General features: G+C 37.0%; 2 protein-coding genes across 2 annotated transcripts; one reads left to right on the top strand and one right to left on the bottom strand.

Annotated features, from left to right (window-relative positions):
- Nucleotides 1–1,995: 1,995 nt before the first annotated feature.
- Nucleotides 1,996–3,246, bottom strand: LOC149069475 (heterogeneous nuclear ribonucleoprotein A1, A2/B1 homolog). Its single transcript, XM_089249389.1, has one exon. It carries the CDS (start codon nucleotides 3,101–3,103, stop codon nucleotides 2,216–2,218), a length of 888 nt encoding a protein of 295 aa, XP_089105515.1. The 5' UTR covers nucleotides 3,104–3,246; the 3' UTR covers nucleotides 1,996–2,215.
- Nucleotides 3,247–9,290: 6,044 nt separating this feature from the next.
- LOC149069476 (protein obstructor-E-like) lies at nucleotides 9,291–21,382 on the top strand. Its single transcript, XM_089249908.1, has 5 exons — nucleotides 9,291–9,468; nucleotides 15,246–15,488; nucleotides 17,371–17,556; nucleotides 18,775–18,973; nucleotides 21,208–21,382. The coding sequence occupies exons 1-5, from the start codon at nucleotides 9,420–9,422 to the stop codon at nucleotides 21,221–21,223; spliced, it is 693 nt and encodes a 230-aa protein (XP_089106034.1). The 5' UTR covers nucleotides 9,291–9,419; the 3' UTR covers nucleotides 21,224–21,382.
- The last annotated feature ends 1,821 nt before the right edge of the window (nucleotides 21,383–23,203 follow it).

Consider the following 23,203-nt stretch of genomic DNA (forward strand, 5'->3'; position numbering starts at 1 on the left):
ACTTTTTTTAAAATGCAAAAATCAAATAGAAATTATGTTTTAAGCAACAATTATCTTTTCTTGCTGTGAGACAAGGCATGTCAAATCTCATGCTGCAGGTCACCATGCCAATAAATAAATTAGTATCAGCACCTATATATGTATAATTCTCTATGTGTAGTTACATTGAAATTTAAGACAACATAAAATTTATGGAATTAGCATATCTATGGGGGGATGGATTCATCTAAATTCATTGTCCACGGAAAAAAATGTTCGCGCCTAGCCCCAAGATCTTTTGACAATTTGTCAAGCCCTTATATGAACCATATTTCAAGTCCACTATATTATTGAAACCCAGATTTAATGAATAGGAAGCTTCATTTGTTAGATCAGGAGCTTAAGCACATTCAAAACTGCAAATTTTAACTATTAACAAAAAGAGCTGGTGCTAAAATTTATTTGCCAATTGGGAAAAAAACCCCCATAAAATTAAGAATAAAGTCAGAAAAAAAAAGATAGCGGCAGTAGATGGCGCAAAAGCCGGATAAAGAGGGCATGCAATGCGACAGCCGCATTGTGATACCTCAAGGATGGTACAAAAAATACTAGCCACAGTGTTATCTTAACACACACAACCCCCCCCCCCATGCGGGCCTTGTGACAATGAAATCAGGTTAAGATTTTCAAGATAGCGCATATGAATAGGCATTTTCAATCAGGTTAAAAGATTTCTGAGAAATGGATTTACCCGAGGTCTTACAATGGTGTTAACCCTAGAAAACCAAATCTTCAGATTGTAGTTTTGGGAGACGAGTAATAAAATTTATATAGTTCAAAACTATCATAACGATTATTCAATAAACCGATAGGAACATTTGTTAATACAAGCAAAAAATTCTAGGTCACCACAACTATAAAATCGGTATTAGAACCAGAGTTTAAGCTAGATAAATTCAGTTAACAAAAAAACGAAAATGGGAGAAAAGCTTTAGCAAAATGCAGCAATGCTGATGATTTAAATGGTTGGATGTCTTCTCGTTTCATACCTCCTGTACACATTTTTACAAAGTGGCTACTTCTTTCTCATTCAAAGATTTTCTTTCACACTTTATGAAAAATACAACCATAGCTTAACCCCGATTAGCACCCAAACTTTTCTGTGACTTAAATTAATCTGTGAAGAGACAAAATTTTGATTTCACGAGTCTAGTCTCGGAAAAGTAAAAAAACATGGGGCTGGAGCGCTGCGCTATTTAAAAATGTGCAGAACACTATCATTGGCAACGCTTGTAATTAAAAACCATGGCGACAAATAAGCTACACTATATATTACAAATTAACAAGAAACTAACTCACTTTATAAATGGGATCCACTGCAATCAATTTAAAAGATTTTGAAGGAGTTATATGAAAATGACTTTCATAAAGAAAAACAGCCAAATATGTATATGTGGCTCTTTCGACTTCAAGGGCCGAATGATGACAAAGGATCTACCAACATTCAGAAATGAACGCAACAATGAAAATGTAATTTTAAAAAAAAAACTTTTTACACTATTCTAACATTTTGATCACGATTACAACGAATATCCCACCATAATGATTTTAATTACGTTTCATCAACATACAACAGTTGCTCTCAAACTTCTTATACCCGTAGTTCCCCTTCCCAGTAAAAGATCACCCCAAACCACCTACAACGCATGTCTTAAGAACTACCGGCATACCAGTTGGACAAGCTTACTCATTGCTCTTTACATTGATTTGTGTGGCACAATGTGCACTGGTTAGTCATAAAAATTGAAATGTTGCACCATACAAATCAACCTAAACAAAGCCGTCTCGCAACCAGTATATTCCCAGCTGTATATTCTACACAAAATTTAACCCCAGAATCCTGTTTTTTTGGCTAGCTACACATACTTAATACTAACCCTGTAAAATTGAGTATCGGACATAGGGAAAAATGCTCTGAAATTGAAGGGGGTCAACGACTAACTGCTAGCAAAGAAACATCGTTCCACTGATAATTTTATTAATATGAAGTTATGGGGGCATTAATAATACATTCTACACAGACTGGAATGCATGACATTAACACCACAAAAGAAAGCAGAATATAATCATGACGTAAAACACACAGAATGGTGATTGGTTTGATAAAAAAAAAAATGTTTTAAGAGTTGAAATTACAGTCACAAATGAAAAATGCCTGTCCAGTCATTTTTTTTCCTCAACGGCCATATCCTCCTCCATAGCCACCTGAACGTCCACCACCACCATATGGCTGACTTCTTTGGGAATAGCCTCCACTTGCCCTCATGGGGCCACCACCGCCACCATATCCTCCAGAACCATAGTCACCTCCCCAGCCACCGCTTCCTCCATAGCCTCCGTCACCCCAGGCACTGCCACCATAGCCTCCGCCATATCCATCACTGCTTCCACCATAGCCTCCTCCGTAGCCGCCGCCATAACCACTGTCGTAGCCACTTCCATTACGCCATGCGTCGGCACCGCCTCGGCCACTGCCTCCGCGTCCACCGCCGGACTTCATCTTGAACTTATCCATCTCGTCGCGGGACAGGGCTTTCTTCACCTCGACCTTCTGTCCTTTGATCATGTGTTTGCGAAGGACGGCTTTGTCGACGGGATCGTAGTCGTCGAACTCGACGAAGGCGAAGCCTCGCCGTTTGCCGGTGGCTTTATCGACAACGATATTGATATTAGTGATATTACCGTAAGTCTCGAAGTAAGAACGGAGGTCGTCTTCTTCGAAGTCGTCCTTGATGCGGCCGACGAACAATTTCTTGACAGTTACCTGAGATTCGGGTTTGCCGGAATCCTCCCTTGGTACGGCGCGCTTGGGTTCGACCTCGCGTCCATCGACTTTGTGTGGTCTCGCAGCCTGGGCATCGTCAACCATGTGGGCTCTCTTGAAAGTGACAAATCCGAAACCTCTGGATCTTCTCGTATGTGGATCTCGCATCACGACGCAGTCCACTATCTCTCCCCATTGCTCGAAATGCGACTTCAACGACTCCTCGGTGGTCTTATAGTTCAGCCCGCCGATGAAAAGCTTGCGAAACTGCTCGGGTTCAACTTTACCGTCGTCCGACATCTTATTTAGTTGATACTTTGAGGGAGTGAAACACAATTTAACAAAATGGTCGTTAGGCTAAAATCTTGCACACGCTTTGTTCGGCGTTCCCGGTTAAAGAAAGTGTTGCCAGCTCGTGAATAATAACTATTCAACTGGATATCGCGTCGTTGCCGAAGAGAAAAAACTAAACTAACTATAAAATACAAAAAATGGCGCCACATGAGTTCAACCGTGGAGATGAGGTAGACCATGCATCCCGTTTTCTCAAGGAAGTAGCATTTTTTCCTCAGTATCGCTTCATCTGACCGCAGTTATGAATATGAAAAATATATGCGATGAATACTTGTTTGTGATCTATAATTATTTATTGACAGTCAAAACTACGGTAATGTCCCGTGTAGTGCAGATCACAGGCACAATGACCATAATTCAAAAAACGGGACATTTCATTGATGCACCTGTAAAATAAAGAATTCATTATTAAATAGTTACAAAGGGAACAGCTTTCGCATGTTTGATAAAATGAGTATTGTCATTATAATTGAGAGCTACAATAATACTATGAAATAAATAATGCTATCGAAGAAAATATGGGACGTATGGTCATATCAGTCATGCGTCACGTCATGATGGAAAGAAAAAAAAAACGTGGTTAGGTAGTGACATCTAAGAGAAATAATAAATAACTCTTACTACAGTAGACAGACTTGTCACTATTTAACCTACAGATGGCCACACAAATCCCAAGATGATATTGAATAATATACTGTATATGTTAAAATCTTTTTTTGATAATTTTTTACCTTTCCCCATTTCCCATTTTTTGCATGATATTTGAAAAAAACATTGAAAACTTTCCCCTGTCTTTTTTAGAAAGCTGTTTAAAAACCAATCAAGGGGATTAAATTTTACCTTAAAATATTTTTCTTCTTATTTTTTTTTTCGTATTTTTTCCATGAATCAGTACATTTTCATCCGCTGCAATTTGCATTAGAACTTCATTTCCTTCAACTTTGCGTCCCATTATAGTGAAGAATAAGGCGATTTCCCATTTTTCCCCCTGATTTGGGAGTCTATATTCAAGTATTTTTCTTGAGAAAATATAGTCCGCACACATGTGTAATGTTTCAGAGAGTGCGGTAAGGGGTGACCATGCGTCCTTTATTCCCGGGACAGTCCGGCTATTTCTGTTTTTCTGGCCGTCCGGACCTTTGTGCAAAATGTCCCAATTTTTACATTAAGGAGAAATATTTAAGTATATAATAATACTGGGGAGAGGCCAAACTGTGTTGACCCAAAATTGCAAAAGGAAGTGTTTCCTTTTCCCAGTTTTGTCTCACCTAAAATAAAAATTCTTTTCTATCAGTATATACTCTATTTCTCTTCTAAGAGTTTAGTTGGAGTTGTCCAACGTCATTTCAAATGAGTTGACATTATTTTTAGAAGCATAAACAGTCGACGCTCGTTAGAACGAGACCTCCCGTTATAGCGGCCATTCCATTACAACAACCGACAGAATGAGTCCCAAATGTTTTCATAGAACTAGGGTGACCATATTTCCTCGTAAGAAAAACGGGAAATTGGTATTCCAAATACGGGACATCGCCAATTATTGCCAAAAATGGCACCAAATCGGTGGAAAGTTGCCAAATATTGTTGAAATTACCAAAAAATCACAATGGCGGGAAATGAAGCATTACTGCAAATTGCAATGGATGAAAATGAATTCCACGAAAAACAAAACGTTCTCCAAGACAAATGTGGGAGATTAATGTTCTCATTTATAGTTGTAATTATCACAATATAATTTATGAGTTGAAAAATAATTTCAATCTTTGACGTCAATAAAAAAAAAAAATTTAAATAGACTTCGTGTAAAATACAAGAATAACCAGGACACTTTTGCCAAAAAGTCGGGACGGCCAAAAATACAGAAAATACTGGGACTGTCCCGGGAAATACGGGCCGTATGGTCACCCTACATAGAACGATATCATATATGTTTTACTTTCGATGTAACGACCTTCCCAATATAACGTCAGTTCTCGACGGGACGAAGGGGGTCGTCATATCGAGCGTCGACTGTGATTGTGTTTTTTTTTGTATATCATGTATTGGCAACACCTTGAGTGTCTTACTACAGTACTAAGTACTAACGCACTAGACAGATTTATATTTTTTCAACACAGCCTATTTATTTGGAAACACAGTAGAGGTCCGTCATAACGACAGCTCACAATCACGGGAATAATTGTCGTCATAAGTTATAATGTCTGGTAGCAATTTTTTTCTTCTCTTGAGGGGAAAAATTTGGGGGAAGATTAGAAAAATTTTGAATCAAATTAATGAAAAACAAAATATTCGAAATTCTCGAATTGCCACAAACGGGCTTATTCTGAAAATCTTTTCAAACTTGGGGATCAAAAACAGCTATTTGTGGTATTTTAGAAAGTTTTTGTGTCATAATTAGTAATTTTGCCGTAATTTGATGACAGTTGACCATGTCCCGTATTTTTCTCGAAGAAATATGGGCAGCCTAGGGTGTGGCGTTCTGGACATGATAAAAATCAATAATGATCAATTCGAGAATTTGTGAAATATAATTTCAGATGAAAATAAAAATAAATAATCAAAAACTCATTTCAGTAAGAATTCAGTGAGGTAGTAAGGACTCATTTCAGCAGTGATGAAAAAACTCATTTTAGCAATAAAATGAATTTTATTGAAAAATTTGAAAACATTTGCAAGAATCAATTTCAGAACAAATGAAAATTTATATTTATTTGAAATTTGTAGAATAAATAAAAATTCAAATTTAATTTAAATTTTCAGAGTTAATTAAAATTTAGGTTCAATAGAATATTTCACAGTACATGAAAATTCAGATTTTACTAAAATTTTCAAGAATAAATGTAAATTCAGGTTTAATAGAAATTTTTAGAATAACTGAAAACCAGATTTAATTGAAATTTTCAGAATTAATTGAAACAAATAATTACAAAATTAATGAAAGTCTTCAATAATTATAAGCTCTAATTATGACCCGCAGTGAAGTTTCACGCCACTTAAGTGGCTTGCCTCACTAGATAACCTCGGTGACCCACGGCGCATTTACAGATCAATGAGGCAGATCACTGCGGCAAAGATTCAGATTTTAAAAGTGATCTTGCGTTACAGTTTCAGATATCTCAAGCGGCCCGCGGCACATTTACAGATCACTTAAATTATCCTCGTTAATTAAGTAGCCCGCGATCCGTTTTCAAATCAACGAAGTGGCCCCGCACTTTCTCCTAAAGGTACCTTTTGCACAGCGTGCTTCTAAGTCAATGTTGAATAAATAATTTGATTGAATTACTTTACCCCTGTTTATTGGGTTGTACTGGTTACTCATTTGATCTCGAGAGCAACAAGTCCTTAAAACTAGAATGTGTAGGCAGGTGCGAATCCGCGGGGGGGGGGGGGGGGGGGTCACCCCCTCCAAAGAACCTGATAATATAAAACGATGAATCTGTCCCGTTCTTTACGGGACAGCAAAGCTAGGAATAAACAATAAATCGTTCCCCTCCGACATATCATCCTGGATACGCACCTGCGTATAGATATCCGATGAGGTCTGGAAATTATCTTAAAAACTACTCATTCATAAAAGTTGTGTGTAACACAAACAAAAAAGACTAAGGATGTGGATGTGAAAATTATTCGTTGAAGTACGATTGAGATTCAAGGTAGAAAATTTTGTAAACACTCATTATATCAATCGCTCGAATTTCACTGTTTAGATGAGATTACCTACTAATTAGAGTTATTCGACTCAAAAAAAACGCATGGAAAGACACGCGACTCATTCCGAAATCGGAACCGAGGGACCCAATCAACCCAGTTCTTGATTTTTAAATCATCAGTTATTTTGATATGCATGGTGGTGGTGGAGGTGATTTACTGGGTCAAGACAGACTTTGCCAGACGATTTAGGGCACGTGTTGAGTCTACAGAACAAGAGGAGGAGGTAACATTACAAAAGCAATGAAAGATAGAGAAAGGAAAGGTTGGAACTGTTCGGTATGACCTCTTTGTGGAGCGGTCACACAAATGGTACGAGCCAACAGAAAAAGAAGGAAATGAAAATGCATTAGTAAGAAAAAAAATCGACCTCAAGCAGTCTGAGGGCGTTGTCCCATTCTGGGAGCAAGGTACTCATAAGAAAAACCTATGCTGTAATTTTTGTTTTGTTTTTGTTTTCAATACATTGGAAAACTAAAATTTGTCATTTCCAGTAAAAATCATTTTTCGAGGGGCCCGAATTTACTTCATTTTAGGCGAAGTTTATGAAGATTGATCGATCGTTAATGTCATTCACATTGAATATACTGAAAAAGGGGAAAAACTGTCAAATTTACTAATATTTGTTTTTGTTCTATACCAGGCAGGTGGGGGTAAAAAACGGTTTATATTCATGGCAGGTTGAATAGAAGCAATATAATATGGAGGGAGATATTTAAGTTTTCATACCCGAATGCGTCTGAATAATTGTCATTATCACGCTTAACAATCTGATATGGTAACTACACATCTTAAGTTACGTTGAATATCACACAATTATATGGCGTGAATTAGCGTGGTTTTGTGATATTATTCTTTGGCTTTTCATGGGTAAAAATTGTTTAAAAAGAATTATTTTTTTCAACCATGTTCGTATTTTACTCTCATATAGGCCAAATAGACTGCGATCTACAACTCAGGACATCAATCTGAAAACATTTTCTATTCTCCTAATTATAAGCAGAGGCGGATCTAGGGTTCAGCTGCCTGTGGGCAATACAAGTTTTGTCGCTTTCTTCCATTTTAGAGAAATTTTCTTGACCACTCGTTTTTCAAATTTTTCTTGACCATTTCAAATTTTCCGCCCCTTCAAACTTACCACCCTGGGCTATAAACTGCTCATAACCCCCCCCCCCTTCTGTAGATACACCTCTGTTTCAAAGTGACGCATTTGGTCATTCACATACTTTTGGTTATTCTCATTCTTGCACATGCTAGGTAGCTTTTTGTCGAACACTGAACTGGTCTCTCTCTCTCTCTAGGTCACTTTTTTGATTATTCACTACTACCTGACCCATCTTTTGGTCACTCACATGTGTGCTCACTGATTGGTCACTCCCGTCCTTGCACACTGTTTTGGTCACTCACTCGCAGGTACAATGTTTTGGTCACTCACTCGCGTACACATTGTTTTGGTCTCTCACGCGCTTGCACACTCTCTAGGTCACTCTTTTATTTGTTCATCGACCTGGTCCCTCTTTTGGTCTCTCACATTCTTGAGTACATGCAACTGCTCTGGTGACTCACGTGCTTGCACACTGTTTTTGCTGCATGCTTGCACACTGTTTTTGCTGCGTGATTGCACACTGTTTTTGCTGCATGCTTACACACTAGATGCATGCTTAGATCATTGTTGGGTGTTCCCTGACCCAGTCTATCACTCTGTAGACAGAGGTGGATCTATGATTTTACCACTATTTTCCCATTCCACTCTAATTTTTTTGATCACTTATTTCTCAAATTCGCCGCCGTCCAAACTTTACACTCAGGGCTATAGCCCACTTAGTCCTCCTGTAAATACGCCTAAGATTAGACGACGAGCTCCCATATGACAACTCAGATAATACTCTGTACAATGTCACTTCTTGAATGCAACTTACTACAGGGAATAGTAATCGGAACAATTCGTTTTTAAAAAAAAAATCTGTACTTCAACAATCTAAATAAACAGCAACGAAAACCAAGAAAAATCATGGCTTGTTTTATTTAAAAAAAAACACATATTTGTCTTTCACACACACAGTCTTACACAGAAAAAAAGGTGATTAATATATTCAAAGAAACTAAGATTTTGAGAATGATAATGAAAACATCAAATGCTATTTGGCACTTCACTTATCATGCGTTATATTAAATATTAGTTGTGCATCAATGTTTTCTTAGCTTTGTAATGACATTTCAAATTAAAATGAAAAGTATTCTTCCTAGTCTGGTATATATTGGTTATGCATGGCACGAGATCACATAATCCCTCCAGAGTTGAATAAAAAGCGAAAGCAATTTTATAAAATAATGAGGAAAAAAAGAAGAAAGTCAGGTTTAATGTGGGTCTCATGCGTTCAAGGTTGTTCCGCAAGGAAAGGTAAATCCTTTTTAGCCATTTTTTACTTTCAATTTACGGCAGCGACAGCAGCGCCATCTTGCGGTGTTGAGTACCGAACTATCGCAGTCTAAAAACCGAAACCGTTTGGAAAGTTACCGAATCTTCTTATTTATTTGTAACTAACTCTATACGATGTTGGCTATTTGTGGATTTCTGTTAGCTTTGGTGCCAGCCTCTTTTTGTAAGTAGATTTTTTTGCTGCCTCTGCTATATACATATAAAAAATCTCGAAATCACTGAGACAAACTCGAACACTATCGAAGTAATTAATATGATCGAATAATTGAATACTACCATTTCTAGTATTCAATTTTTTCTTCCGGCACGTGTATGTTTAGCTAAATTGCAGTTTTCAAAGTGAAAAACACTTGAATCGAAATTAAGAGAAATTATAAAAAGTATTAATTTTTTAGATATTTTTCTTGATCGTGATATGTAATTGGAAAAATATAGTTTTCCTTCCGAAATTTCCGCTCAGACTTAAGATAGCGTATATTTCCAGCGGATTATGACGCAATTCCCGAATATATCAGCGTACATTATTAATATCATTTATTACTCTTTAATTTAACCCTCAGTGGTCGCATGTATATTTGAATATACATGGTAAATAAACTCATTATACCAATTTCCTTTTTGAATTTTTTTTGGTATTTTAGAAAGTGCCATTTCAGTACAAAATACGGATATACATACACAAACTAATTTTTTATCTAGAAAGAGTTGATTTCTCTCTCTCTTTCTGGTGTCATTTTTTATAGCTGCTGAAATTTTACGTGTTTAGAGACAAATAAAATAATAAATTGAGAGGGGGGAATCGGATATAAATTATCTCTCATGCGAGTATATCTATATATATATCGGCAGAGATAATGTATTATCATGGGAGTCATTTGAATACATTTATTTGAATAACTATTTTCAACCCTTTCTAACAGACAACATTTTGTGAAAACCATCCTAATCGAGTGCGATAAAAAAAGTTTGGACTTGAGAGATTTTTGCTTATTTCCATATAAATGTTCTAGTTTCCCAAACTGCGTACAATGATCTACTTTGAGCAAATTTTCAAGATTTGGTTTGATTAATTTTATATCTCTCTATGTTTGCATATTCATTTTATTTTTTGGGATTTTATATTATACCTTTCGTTATGTGAGATTATTTTCTTTGCATTATTTATTTATTTATTTTTGTCACACACCTTCAGTAACTTTTTTCCTGTAATGGGTAATGGTCTGAACAGAGGTGAAATAAAGGTTGAAGATTGGTTTTTACTCGAGCCATCGTTAAAGGACCGTCATCGGTAAATGAAATTGACTACTATTCTCCTAACACTAATGTGTGGCATCAACATCTCCTGATGGTATAATTCTCCTACAATTGAGAAAAACGAAAACCTGACCATCATTATCATTTTTATAAGAATTATTGATGTGAAAAACATGGGATATTATTCCCAACCACAGGCATCGATACTGATACATCATGTTAAATACCTATACATAGTGTGTGCTGTACAAATGAAATTTTCATCGGAACTTCTGTCAAGTGCCATAAGCTGAAATTCGGCAATTTTCGAGATTGTATAGCACATTTTCTGAACATACAATCTTTATGAGTAAGAACTGAAACTGCAGTTTCGTTGCGTGGAAAATTTTAAGTTTTGATAAGGGGCCATTCAAGTATTACGTAAGCAGATTTTTAGCCATTTTTGACCTCCCCCCCCCCCCCTTGTCAGCAAAATTTCGTCAGCAGCTTAGAATATTTCATATCTTCAAAAAGGGTGGTTGATGACGTAAGCAACCTTCAAACCCCCCCCCCCTTGTCATCAAAAGTCAGCAAATCCGAAACCCTCTCCCCCCCCCCCCTCGATGCTAACGTAATACTTGAATGACCCCTAATGAGTTCTATTTGCATTTAAAAAAATGTTTTAGTTGTGTAAACTATATTTTTCTTATACTTTGTATACTGAGTGGCCACTTTATTATTACCACCTGACAGTTTTAAGAAAATGATCTATAGCGTCACACTGTTGCCGCTGGAGAGCTAGGAAAAAAAAGGAAAGCTTAGTTCTTGAGACCGTGGTACAGTATAACTGAATTTTTTGTGATATGGAAATTTGACGTACTTTGATCGAGGGATGATTGTATGAACCATGGAGCGAGTATTAGCAAAACCGCCGCATTTGTGAAATGTTCAAGAGCATCTGCGGTTAAAGTGTCCAAAGACTGGACTGTCAGACAAATAACTGAGTCTCAACGGGCGACTCATGGTCGTCACCGACTGGTGAATGTTCGGCGGAACTTCCAGACTTACGAAAGACAAAGAAAACAAAAATAATGCAACATATTGCAGCAGATCTTAATCGGGGATCGTCTCAAAGGATTTCTGAACACGCTGTTCGCCGTACACGGGAGATATGGAAGCCGAAAGCCAGTACGAAGACCAAGAAAAAACGCCTCAGGAATTCGATCGAATTCGATCAGGAGCGAAAGGATTGGACATTGGATAATTGAAAACGAGTTGTCCGATGAATCACGCTTTCAGTTATACCATGCAGATGGATGAGTGAGAATTAGTGGCAGAAACACCACGAAAGCTTGGATGCCAAGTGCATTGCTACAACCCTTCAAGCTGGTGGAGGCCAATGTCCTGGTTGAGGAATGTTTTCCTAGCATGCTTTGGGTCATTTAATTCGTGTTCATGACGTCTGAACGTCTGAATAATACAACGCATCGAAACATCGTTACTAACCAAGTATATCCTGTTATGCTGATGGATTATCCCAATGGCGATGGCTATTTTCAAGATAATGCGTCCTGTCATAGTGTTAGCATTGTGCAGGATTGATTTGAGGAACATGAAGGAGATTTTGTTTCCTTTAGGTGCCCCCTTACAATCCCAGATCCCTATTCAGAATTTGTGGGGTAAAGTTGAAAGAGCCAATTAGGCCTACAAATCCACAATCATTCAATTTCACACTATTGCTATTCATCAAGTATGGGTCTCAGATTTCACAAACGACCTATCAACATCTCGAAGAGTCCATACCAAGAAGAATCCGCACTGCATTAAATGCAAAAGGTGGCCCAACGAAATATTGACGAGGTGGTCATAATAAAGTGGCCACTCAATGTTACAAGTGGTGCCAAGATTGAAAACAAGTATAGTATTATTGATATTGTCGCATTAGTGATGGTTATAACTTATGAGCGGTTAAATTCGCAGAAGGTTGAGATACTGCGTATTTTTCAGATTCTCAGCAATTAGGAAAAAAATTGAATGGAAGCAATGAAATCTCGTCAAACGAGTATCATCCCAATCGTGGTCGAAATTTTAAACAGTTTTGCTTTTCGACGCTCACTTCCTTTACTACTACTAATTGATGTAACGTTTGCGTGAGTAATGGAAGTAACAACGAAATGCCTCGCGGTCACACAACCTGATGCTGTAGTTTTTTATTTATTTATTTATACACTTTTTTTTTCAGTTCATACGGCAGTTTTTGTCTCAAAAGTGGGTCATCATGGTGATTTAGGTCGTGTCTGAAAACTTCGTGGTGGAGTCCCCACGAAGTTGAATTGATTTACACCAACAATTTATTTGTGTTTCTATCTATTCCCGTTTCCATTGTTTGACCATTGAGGGCGTCTTGTGACAGGTGCATGCAAATGAAAAAAAATTGAACTAGGAGAGAGAGAGATAAATTTTTTTTTTTTTTTTATTGAAGACAAATTATAGTGAGAGGAGGAAGGAAAAAAAACTAAAGAGACCTATGTCCTTGGTGCGTTTGAAGTTCAATGATGGACTAATGAAATCTGGTCCTCCCCCTCATGTTTTTGGAATATCTTATTTCCTAGTAACATCGCAGGCTTCATTTTATTTTAATTGATTATGCCCCTTTACTTACTTCAGTAATGTATTTGCGCTCATGGTTATACATTAGTATTTACACCTGTTTTCTAAAGAAATAAACGATTTTCTAAAACATACTTTTAATAATAGTTCGTTCTCAAGGTCACTAACATTTATTCTTTCTATTTTCTATGTGTTACCTAAAACAGTTGTTACCAAACTTTCTAAGTCACGGAGCACTTTTTTTAGGAGAAAATTTCATCACGGCTGAGCATTAATTTGAAAACTTGAACGATTTTGATACACTACAGTGCCATTGAATTAAGGATAGATAACATTATGCATATCTTGTATAGCATTAGTCACTTGAATTAGTAAATATATCACCCCCTTTACATACAGGTTTTTCGCAACAAATTAGAACGATATACATTGATGGAGTACCGGCGATAAATTCCGAAACACCCGTATCTTTATTTAACATTTAGGAAATCAAGAAAAAAGATGAGAAGAGCAGATCTTCCATTGCCTCCCCACAGCCACCCTCGTCCTATATATGTGATACTATATTTTAACCGTAGTGGATAGAATGTCAACCATAGCGAAGGGGAAGGGGAAAGGTGCTGAGGTAAATAAAAAATAAATCAATTTCTGTTCACATAAAGCGTCTCGATGAGGCAAAGCACAGAGAGAGAGAGAGAGCTCGAATGCATTTCTATCATCCACTCTAGGCTGAGATATCTCGCTCTTGTATGAGAAGAGGTTTAGAGAGTGTGTCCACATGTAATAAAATTCTACGGGCATTTCAGAGTTAAAGTTACATAATGAAAGTTATCAGCTCAATTCAGTTGCAATATAGTCTCCCTCTCCCTCTCTCTCTCTCTCTCACACCCCTTTAAAATTACTATTTAAAGAATTGTGAGAAAATCAAAGATTTTATGCAATTCTCTGTCAAAAAATGCAAATTGGTTAAATCTATAACTCGTAATTTTGAACCTAAATAAAATCACTCCGTAGCATTTGAAGAAAATTTTCCGAGGCATTGATGGTTAAAAGTAGTAGTACATGATACAACATGTTAAAAGTTTTGACCGTCAGTGTACACATTATGAGTGAGTTTCATGTATTATCATCTCATCAAAATGAATTTCGCACATTTAAGCCGTAATTTTTTTGTTCAAAGCCCATTTATTTGTCAAGACAAGGTAAAAAATCTCAAGAATTTTCCACTAGGTGGCATTTTGGTTGTTATTATCGTGTAGCGCTTGTCAAATTCAGTATACCTAGACGCTTTTTCCATCACTCTATCTTCATCCATTCAAAAGTTATGGCCACTTGAAGATCTCGCATATAATGACATGCGCAGCCTCTTTCAATCATTTTCTACCTCTAAGAATCATTTTCGGATGTCCGAGAGAAAAAAAAGGACAAATATTTGTGAAATTTCACATAATCTTCAACAACTCCTGAAATATGGTAGATAGAATCATGAAAGTAGCGTGGTATAGTAATACGAGTACTCGCTATGATATGAAAGGTTAGAACGGCACCTGGTGGAAAATTCAGGAAGTTTTGCGTTTTCTTGAAATCTAAGCAAGATAGACACAAAGAATTTCAAGAACCAGGTCGTAGAAGGGCATTTAGTTAATTACAAACATACTTGGTTATGAATAATGTATATGAAGACATTGAAAAAATTAGTGCACCTAATTCAGACGCGATCACTATTCGGTGATTTTCTGCTTATTCATGACTTATTAAGCCCTTGCAAGTTGTTTTTATGTAAGTGCAGTATGACGTTGTAGGTCTGCCTGCTCCCTGCGGAGAGAGGGGTCTGTGAAAATTAACAATCTCTTACCAAAAAAAAGAGAAAATTCTCAGTGATTATATCAACCTATATGTACACCCTAACAAAGAAAAATTCTTTTTAAGACTAAAAATATACTGTATTTCGCCAATGTTGAATTTAACCAGTCTCGTTGTTGTATGTGTTACGTTGTTGTATCATCATCATCGTCGTCGTCATCATCAAAATAATCTCTTTGCATTTCAGCCTCATTATTAAGATTTACTGACTAAATACATCAATTTTTAACGCAGGTGCTCCACAATCATATTACGATGATGACAACCGGGTTTTAGCGCTACCTTCAAGTGATTGCCCGGAGTACGGAGTGTTCGGTTACCCTCATGAGACCGCTTGCGACCAATTCTATAAGTGCACGAACGGTACTTTCAGCCACGAGAAATGTCCGAACGGTCTTGTGTTCGACGATAAGCACCCGATATATGAATTCTGCAACTACTATTGGAAGGTTGATTGCGGAGACAGAAAAGAAGTAGGTGAGTGACATGTAGATATACTACCTCGTTGCGAGAAAACAGGGGGAAAAAACCTTAATTAAAATATCCTGGATTATCTCCCATCTACTACGTTTATTTTCTGGAAAGTTCTTATTACGTATATTTAATTTTTACAAAAACGCTACAAAATATCAAAAATTGACTTTGCAAAAATTTCGTGAGGAAAATTATTTTATACTACCGAACTCTTTTACGTGAGTAATTTTTTAAAGAAAAAAAATGTCATTTGCTTTTTGGGTAGCTCAACTGAAATCGCATCATGGTTGAAGCGAGAAATGTAATACGTGTAAAAACAACGGCAGTTCTAAAAGTTTCATCAATCCAGGCATTGGCCTGTTGCTCACGAGTACCACGGTACTCCACGAAGCCCCCAAGAGCACTCAATGATCACGCCTGAAAGTATTGATCTTGATAATCATTCAATCATTGCACTTCACTTGTAGTTAGAAAAATTGATGTCAGATGGCAGCACTACACATGACAAGCATTACACAGAAACAAACTTTACGTCAGTTTCACTACACTTACACGAGCATCAGTAATAGTCAGTGGCGGATAAAAGTTGGTCGAAGCAAAAGAGAATACTGCCCCCCCCTTAAATTAGAAAATAATGTAAAGTTTGAATTTTCGGGGCCCTTTAGAAGTCGGGGCACCGGGCGCGCCCGGTGAGCCCGTCGTTAATTCCGCCTCTGGCAATAGTAGTATTGATCTTGAGTGAAACTCCCAATTTCCATCACCTGTGATTGTGGGTGAATCAAACCAAAATTCTTATAAAGTTTGATTTGAAAATTTGAGTATTGCGTCTGATACGCCTTTGCATATCTGCAATCCGCATTTTCAACAGTCCCGCGTCCTCAACAGTTAACGCCCGAGTGGCGTGGTGGTAAGATGTTCGTCTACCACTGTGAAGATTGCCGTCACGGTCCCAGGGCAGAATATAGATAAGATATTTTCCTAACGAGCTTGAGGCGAACACCAATAGATGGTGCCTTCGTTTCCAACCCAACTCATTAATGGCAGTAAACTGCAATATAGTGAGTGATATGGCCATAGTTGGTGTTTGGTGAAGTAGTAGTAGTCCCCAACAGTTAGAGTGCAGTTATGGCAAAAACGGGAATACACTCCCACTAAATGATGTGCTTCGGACACTTTCAGATAGATTGGGGATTTCGGCATACAGTAATTCGGGTACTTATAGTTAAAAAGGATTCAAATATGTTTAGCAAACGATATCCAAAATAGCAGATGCACCAGTAACTCAAATATATCAGTTGACCGATAACGTCTCCTGATGGGCAGAATCACAACTATGTATTTGAAAATATCCATTGGAATAGCCGCTAGGTAACGTTGAACTCTTTTTTCAGTGAAGTAACCCCTGTAGATGGAGATCCGATGCCGATCACGTTATCAATTTCAGTAAAAATTTATCATTTTAGTGCTATCTATTTGAATATATTAATACACCATTCAGAAAACTAATCACAAACCAACTATTCACCAATATTGAAAGTTTTATGTTTTAGATGTGTAAATCAGAGCTGGACAGATCGCAAAACAATCTAGGCGTCAGAACAATTTTTTTGGTGTCAAAAAAATTTTACCCGTAAAAAAACGTCGAAGATAATGCTTTGTCTGACTTTTTCAGGGCGCAGTGACCCTCTTTCATGTTGGCAGATATACTGCTGCAAACATTTTGTACTGCTCTCGGCCTGCAATTTAGTAACTACCCAAAGAAAATTTTAGGCACCAATACCAATTTTTTACTCACCACGGTGACCTGGCGCCTAGAATTTGTCCATCCCTGGTGTAAAAGCTTATTTTTTTTAAACTTTTCTCATTCCCTTATTCTGCTTGGTAGAACCCCCGATCAGCTCTCCCGGATGTCCATACCAATGGGGAATTTTCCCATCTGACAGCTGTACCCATTACATCAAGTGTGCTTGGGGTGAAGCTAATCTAACAGCATGTGAAGAGGGACTCGCTTACTTGGATGACACTCACTCATGCGTTTGGCCGGATGAAGTTCCAGGATGTGATAGTGAAGGTACGTATTCGTAAATGCAGGATGAAAGAAACTTTTCAATCTCTTATTTCCGAGTTGAATGAATTAGAAATTTTTGTGAGTATAATTATGAGTGTAAGTCACCCTCTTTTTTTTCTTGATGAAATTCTTTATGTATTATGTAGGTTGCTTTTTATGCTTTCGATTGTACTTTATTAGTTGTAGAGGTGTTCTATAAATAATTATTTTTTCCGCTACTATTCCAGATCAAAATGTTTCTAGAAATCGGTTTCGAGTACTAGTCAAACAACTTTTGGTTCTTTTTATAATAAGAGAACTTACTTATATGTATTATTCATAATTCTTTCCACATAACACAGTAAAATTCTATAGGAATAATTAGGTCATTTTTGTATCCTCTCCCACTGAGTTTGTATTCCTTTTGTGGTTTTTCTTGAGATACCCCCATTTAATCTGCTGTTAAAAATTCTGTATTATTGTTTTAAAATTCTCCGAACCTATGCAGTTCCCTAGGTTACCTTCACAACTTATGAGGATTATTATGTTATTATTTCAGATGCATAATTTCCCATTTTGAAGCAAAATCTGATATGGTAGATTTTCTAGCTCTCTTCTCATACCATAAAAAGTGACGAAAGAATATTTTGGACAGCAAATATAGTGAGATACCATAGTATTCAGCGTAATCAATATCTAATAGATGGTATAACAAACAATAGCCAACGAAACATCAAATCGAGAGATTTTCTGGATATTATGCCGAAGTGAGCTTGGGAAAGAAAAGTTTGCTGTCTCCCCCGGGAAGCGAAACCAGGACCTTTTGTAAATCGGGAAAGCACACTTACCGGTTATACCACAGAGACGCAATCTAAGGGAAGAAATATTGTGTCTCTGTGCACAGAGATGTTGTACAGATGATAACCATCTTATACAGATGATTACTTTTACATCAATTCCTAAACCGACTATGAAAGAGGTGATACACATAAACGTCGTACAGTACCGATGAGAAAATGATGCAGTATAAACAAATAATAATAAAAAAAAATAGCGCATGTCTAAAAAGTGTATCAGAATTTTTCACATGTTCTTGATAATGAGGTTAAGCCAGTGTGTGTGTGATTCTTAGAAATTTACTTATTTATTCTTTAATTTCTGCTATTATGTATGTAGCTACACATGCATATGTATCATCTAAATAAATTTTCATTAGCTAATACAATACATTTAATTCCATAGCAATCGTGGGTTTCAAATGCCCAGATAAAATAGTTGGCTTGTCGTCGAGATTCTACCCATATCCAAGATATCCTCACCCGGAATGCAACAAGCTTATCGTATGCGTTAACGATAAGCCCCGTCTTCTGAACTGTGGCCACGGATCAGCATTCAACTTGGATACTTACACATGCGATTCCCTGGACAACGTACCCGACTGGTAATAATTCATGTTTTTTAGTATATTATCTCTTATATGCGAAACTTTGGTCTCTCTAATTCAGTGGTTCTTAACCAGAGGTATCGAAAACATATTTGGGGGTTCGAGATCCAAACAAAATTGGAACATCTTGACTGATTATTCAGGAGGCTGTGAAATGATGAGAAAAATCGCATTTTTCAATTCTTTAAAAATATGAATCACACTGACATTTTGGCAAATTGTTTTTTGGCTTTCACTCGCAGAAATGTGTCTCGTAAAGTTCGAATATTTTCAGTTTGTAGGGATTTGGAGGACAGAATGATCATCTCTCTCTCTCTTATATACAGTTTCCAGATGTTTTTACAAAAGTTTCTTCTGTTAATTATACTGAATCATTTTATTTTTTATCTTAATTTTATGAACGATGGTGATTTATAAAAGACACACGATTTTATTGGAAGGCTAGTAAGAGCACGTATAAGAAAGAAATTTCAAAATTCTGATTTAGAACATTTCTAGTATGTGCAGCTGGAACCATTCCCAAAACTAGCGAAGGCAGCTTGGAAAACACTTCTACCATTCACTAGCACTCACCTTTACGAAATGGGGTTTTAGTTGCATTCACTCATGGAAAAAAAAACAGAGATCGCTTGAATGTAAGTGATGATATTCGGGAGAGATCTTTTCAAAGAAAAAACCTCAATTTCAAAATATTATTATGAAAAATCAATAACAAATTACTCACTAAAAGTCATAGAAATTTAATTTTTTTTGCTTCGATATTGATATTTTTTCTTCAAAAGATTTTTGAATTTTGCACAATTAAATTTTAAGTTATATAACTAGTTAATGGATAATAAATGTAATTAATTACAAAGTAAATTTTCTAACAAATAGACAAATAATTATCTAAGGGCGTACGGGATGGTAAATCGAAATGCACTGCGGGTGTTGGATGGGGAAAAAGTTAAGAAACTCTGTTCTAATTTAACTGCATTGCTGTGGACATCGAAGATTGATGACCGATCTGACCGATTTTTTTCAACATCATTCCGAGTTTTCAAGACAGAAGATTTGATTACGAAGAAAAACATATCTACAAAAGCTCCTACTGTATGTGTGTGATCTTTATTTGACTACACATACTATTTAACCGTACATTCCAATTTCTAACAAATTGGTATATGCCGGAACGTGTTAAGAGTGTATATCAGTGGTCCTAACATATTATGTTGACAGAGTTATGCGTGTTTCATGTTATACTGGTGATGTCACCTGTTTTCCATATTTTGAAGTGAAAATCGCAAATGCCTAAATTTTTCATGTTATGCAATTATCGTGTTTGAAGTCTACCTGCTCTCTGTGGTGTGACTTAGGGTTTGATCACGTTTTTATAATGTGTCACATTAGTTTTGTATTACTAGAGCGGGACGCAACTAGAAAAAAGTTCAACAGTATTTTGTCGCTCGGGGCAAACATTTATTTTTATGCCTGTCCCCGTAGTTTTGCAGTAGAGAGAGCAAAGAGTGAATTCGACATCCTGTTGTTCCTGTGCCGGAAAAATCAGAATCGTCTACATATGCGAAGATTAACTTGAATGGATGAAACGATTATAATACTCGTATAATACCAGTGTACCTGATACTTTAGTTGTACATGGCAATAGACCTCCCCCTCCTTACCAGAACATGGCCCGCCATAGTGGTCAAAGACGGGCCATGCTAGAAAAGTGCATGCACGTGTTTTGAACGTAACGGAAAGTTTGTTTCTGCGTAACGCCTGTTTATAGTGCTGTCATCTGCCATCTATTTTCCGAACTATGAATGAAGTGTTCCTTTCGAATATTTGTATCGTTGTAGACCTATTGCTTTCTGTGGCGAGACTTTTTAATGGGAGAGAAATGGCGATAAAGACAGGAGTTATGCTTGGTTTGAAAGAAAGAATGAAAGTGCATAATGTGCCAACACCATCTATAGCAGAAAGCTCGTGACGGCACTGAAGAATGTCATCGCATCTACAGCCATTGGATGTAGCAGACCGACGCATGCATCATCTTTAACCTTTTTTGTAGTATTTCCAATGGTTATAGGTGAGATGACCTTCTATAACTTTGATTCCCTCCCTCGAAATATCAGTCGTCGCTCTTCACATCATTCTAATTGCTTCATTATTCATTGTAATTTTTTATTCATTAACAAATCTACAAAAATCCTTACGCAGTGATGGTTAATTTTTGTTTTTTCTCTCTACAGCCACCCGTACTACTAAAAAAGGAAGATTTTTCTACAACCAAAATGGTGAAAGTTTACAACTTGTTTATATAAGAAACAAAAAAAAATCTTTATTGTCAAAATGGGTTATATTGTGAGTGTAAATGTGTAAAATGGTATATGTTTGTTTATTTTCTAATAAAAAAAAAGGTTGCTTAAAACTCTTGTTTCATAAATAAGTTGATGCCTAGTTTCGAACAGGATGGTTTGTGCAAAAATATTCATTTTACGTAGTTTTTTCGGTAACTTTATAATGTGTGAACGTTCCATACAAGGGAAGACTAGCAAGGCTCTAGCCTACGGGGTTCCAAATCGTCATTATATTTTCTTAATTTTTTCGCACTTTAAATTTGGCAGAAAATATGCGTAGGACCCACTTAAATTACTGACCTGAGAGCCGGCAGAAATTCTGCCCTAGGTGCAGAGGTGTACGCAGAGAGGAGCGGGGGGGGGGGGAGCTTGAGAACTACCCCCCTCCCCCAAGACGATCAAAAACCGAAATTATTTTTGTATAAAAATTAAAATATCTAAATTCAAATGAACAATTGCTCATTCAGAAGTTTTTCATTTCCGTTGAAACAAAATTGCACAAACACAATACAAGATACAAGCACAATTCACTCGGTAATAAATTAGGCGCGAGTTGTGTCGAGGTTTCGAAAAATGAAAGTATGTATTATATGTACTCGCAACATACTTTTGCTGTCTTATTTCTTCCGTGTTGTGTGTGTGTTGAAGAATTTTACAGAAATGTAATCTTTTTTTATATTGATAAAAAGTAATGAATACGCCACGATCAATTAGTTGTAAATTCAAAACTAATTGTAAGATAAAAATATTCGCGTCAGGCGAAATTTCGTAAAGTGAGATCAAGTAAAGCGAAGGATGCTTGTAACACAAACGGGGCATGGGAAACAAAATGGTATCAAATTAAGTGAAGCACCGGAATCCGTATCAAAATAAAGATCGATCTAAAATTGGTTTTTCGGCAACTAAGGAGAAGGGGGAGAAATGGTGGGGGAGAGACAAAGAATTAAAATGGATGATAATGCGAACTTCGAAACTAGTAATGGGGGCAGAATGTCAATGAAGATAGCGTATGAAGTTGCGCTCAGTGATTTGAAATTGTGGCTACTACGGCCGTACAACCGTAGCCGTTGTTAGACTCTGGCTAATAATATGCCTATTTAAGTGCGAGCCCAGCACTTTTAAGAATAAGTGCGAAAGTGGCCGTTCAGGCCAGCGAACTAGATAACAGAACAAACTGGTGGCCTCTTCAACCTGGCAAGAAAGTCTGCAGGAACGCAAGCAAGCGAAAATGATCGCCCAGGCTTGAAACGTAAGGCTCTTTAAATTAGAACGAAACGTACAGAGGGAGAAATCGGTATTTTTTTCAGTAACAACAGGCAATTGAACGTTGCTTGAATCTGGAAGTTTCGCTGGTACAAATAATAGGTTACCGTGGGGCTTCGTTTCTTCAAAAATTTCAATTAATATGTCGATTTTTTTTTATTCGAGAATCCCATGCGTATCAAAAATATTTTGAGTAACTGATAACACACTCCATAATATACATTTGACCATGCCGACAAGTTCCAAGGGAAGTTAAAATGGATGATGATACGAACTTCGAAGCGAACTATAAGGGCGAAATGTCAATAAATGGGAGTAAAGAGCGCATTAAGTTGCTGGAATTTGCCACGGCAGCGAACCACTGTAAGATGTGCTATAAGTGCGTACTGAAGTGCAAGTCCAGCGCTTCTAGGAATTGGAACGAAAGTGGGTGTCTAGGCATGCGAATGGAAAATGCAGTCTGGGCTCTTCAACCTGGAATTAAGATGGTCGTAAAGACACTAAAACAGTATGCATGAAAAAAAGCGTTGCAAGAGGCACCGCAAACTGTTCCGAAGTCGCGAACACTAGAAACTTGTCTACGAGTGTCGTTGCAAAAATTATTGGTTAACGTGGGGCTTTGTTT

The sequence above is a fragment of the Pholcus phalangioides genome, unplaced genomic scaffold, assembly GCF_987345545.1.
Source record: "Pholcus phalangioides strain wild (caught in Gottingen) unplaced genomic scaffold, Ppha-v1.0 ptg000022l_1, whole genome shotgun sequence".
Taxonomy (NCBI): domain Eukaryota; kingdom Metazoa; phylum Arthropoda; class Arachnida; order Araneae; family Pholcidae; genus Pholcus; species Pholcus phalangioides.

Excerpts from the sequence above, each read along its gene's own strand:
- LOC149069476 (XM_089249908.1), top strand. The coding sequence starts at position 9,420 with ATGTTGGCTATTTGTGGATTTCTGTTAGCTTTGGTGCCAGCCTCTTTT. Across the intron at positions 9,469-15,245 it reads TTTGGTGCCAGCCTCTTTTT|GTGCTCCACAATCATATTAC; the intron begins GTAAGTAGATTT and ends TTTTTAACGCAG. Across the intron at positions 17,557-18,774 it reads TCCAGGATGTGATAGTGAAG|CAATCGTGGGTTTCAAATGC; the intron begins GTACGTATTCGT and ends TTAATTCCATAG.
- LOC149069475 (XM_089249389.1), bottom strand. The coding sequence starts at position 3,103 with ATGTCGGACGACGGTAAAGTTGAACCCGAGCAGTTTCGCAAGCTTTTC.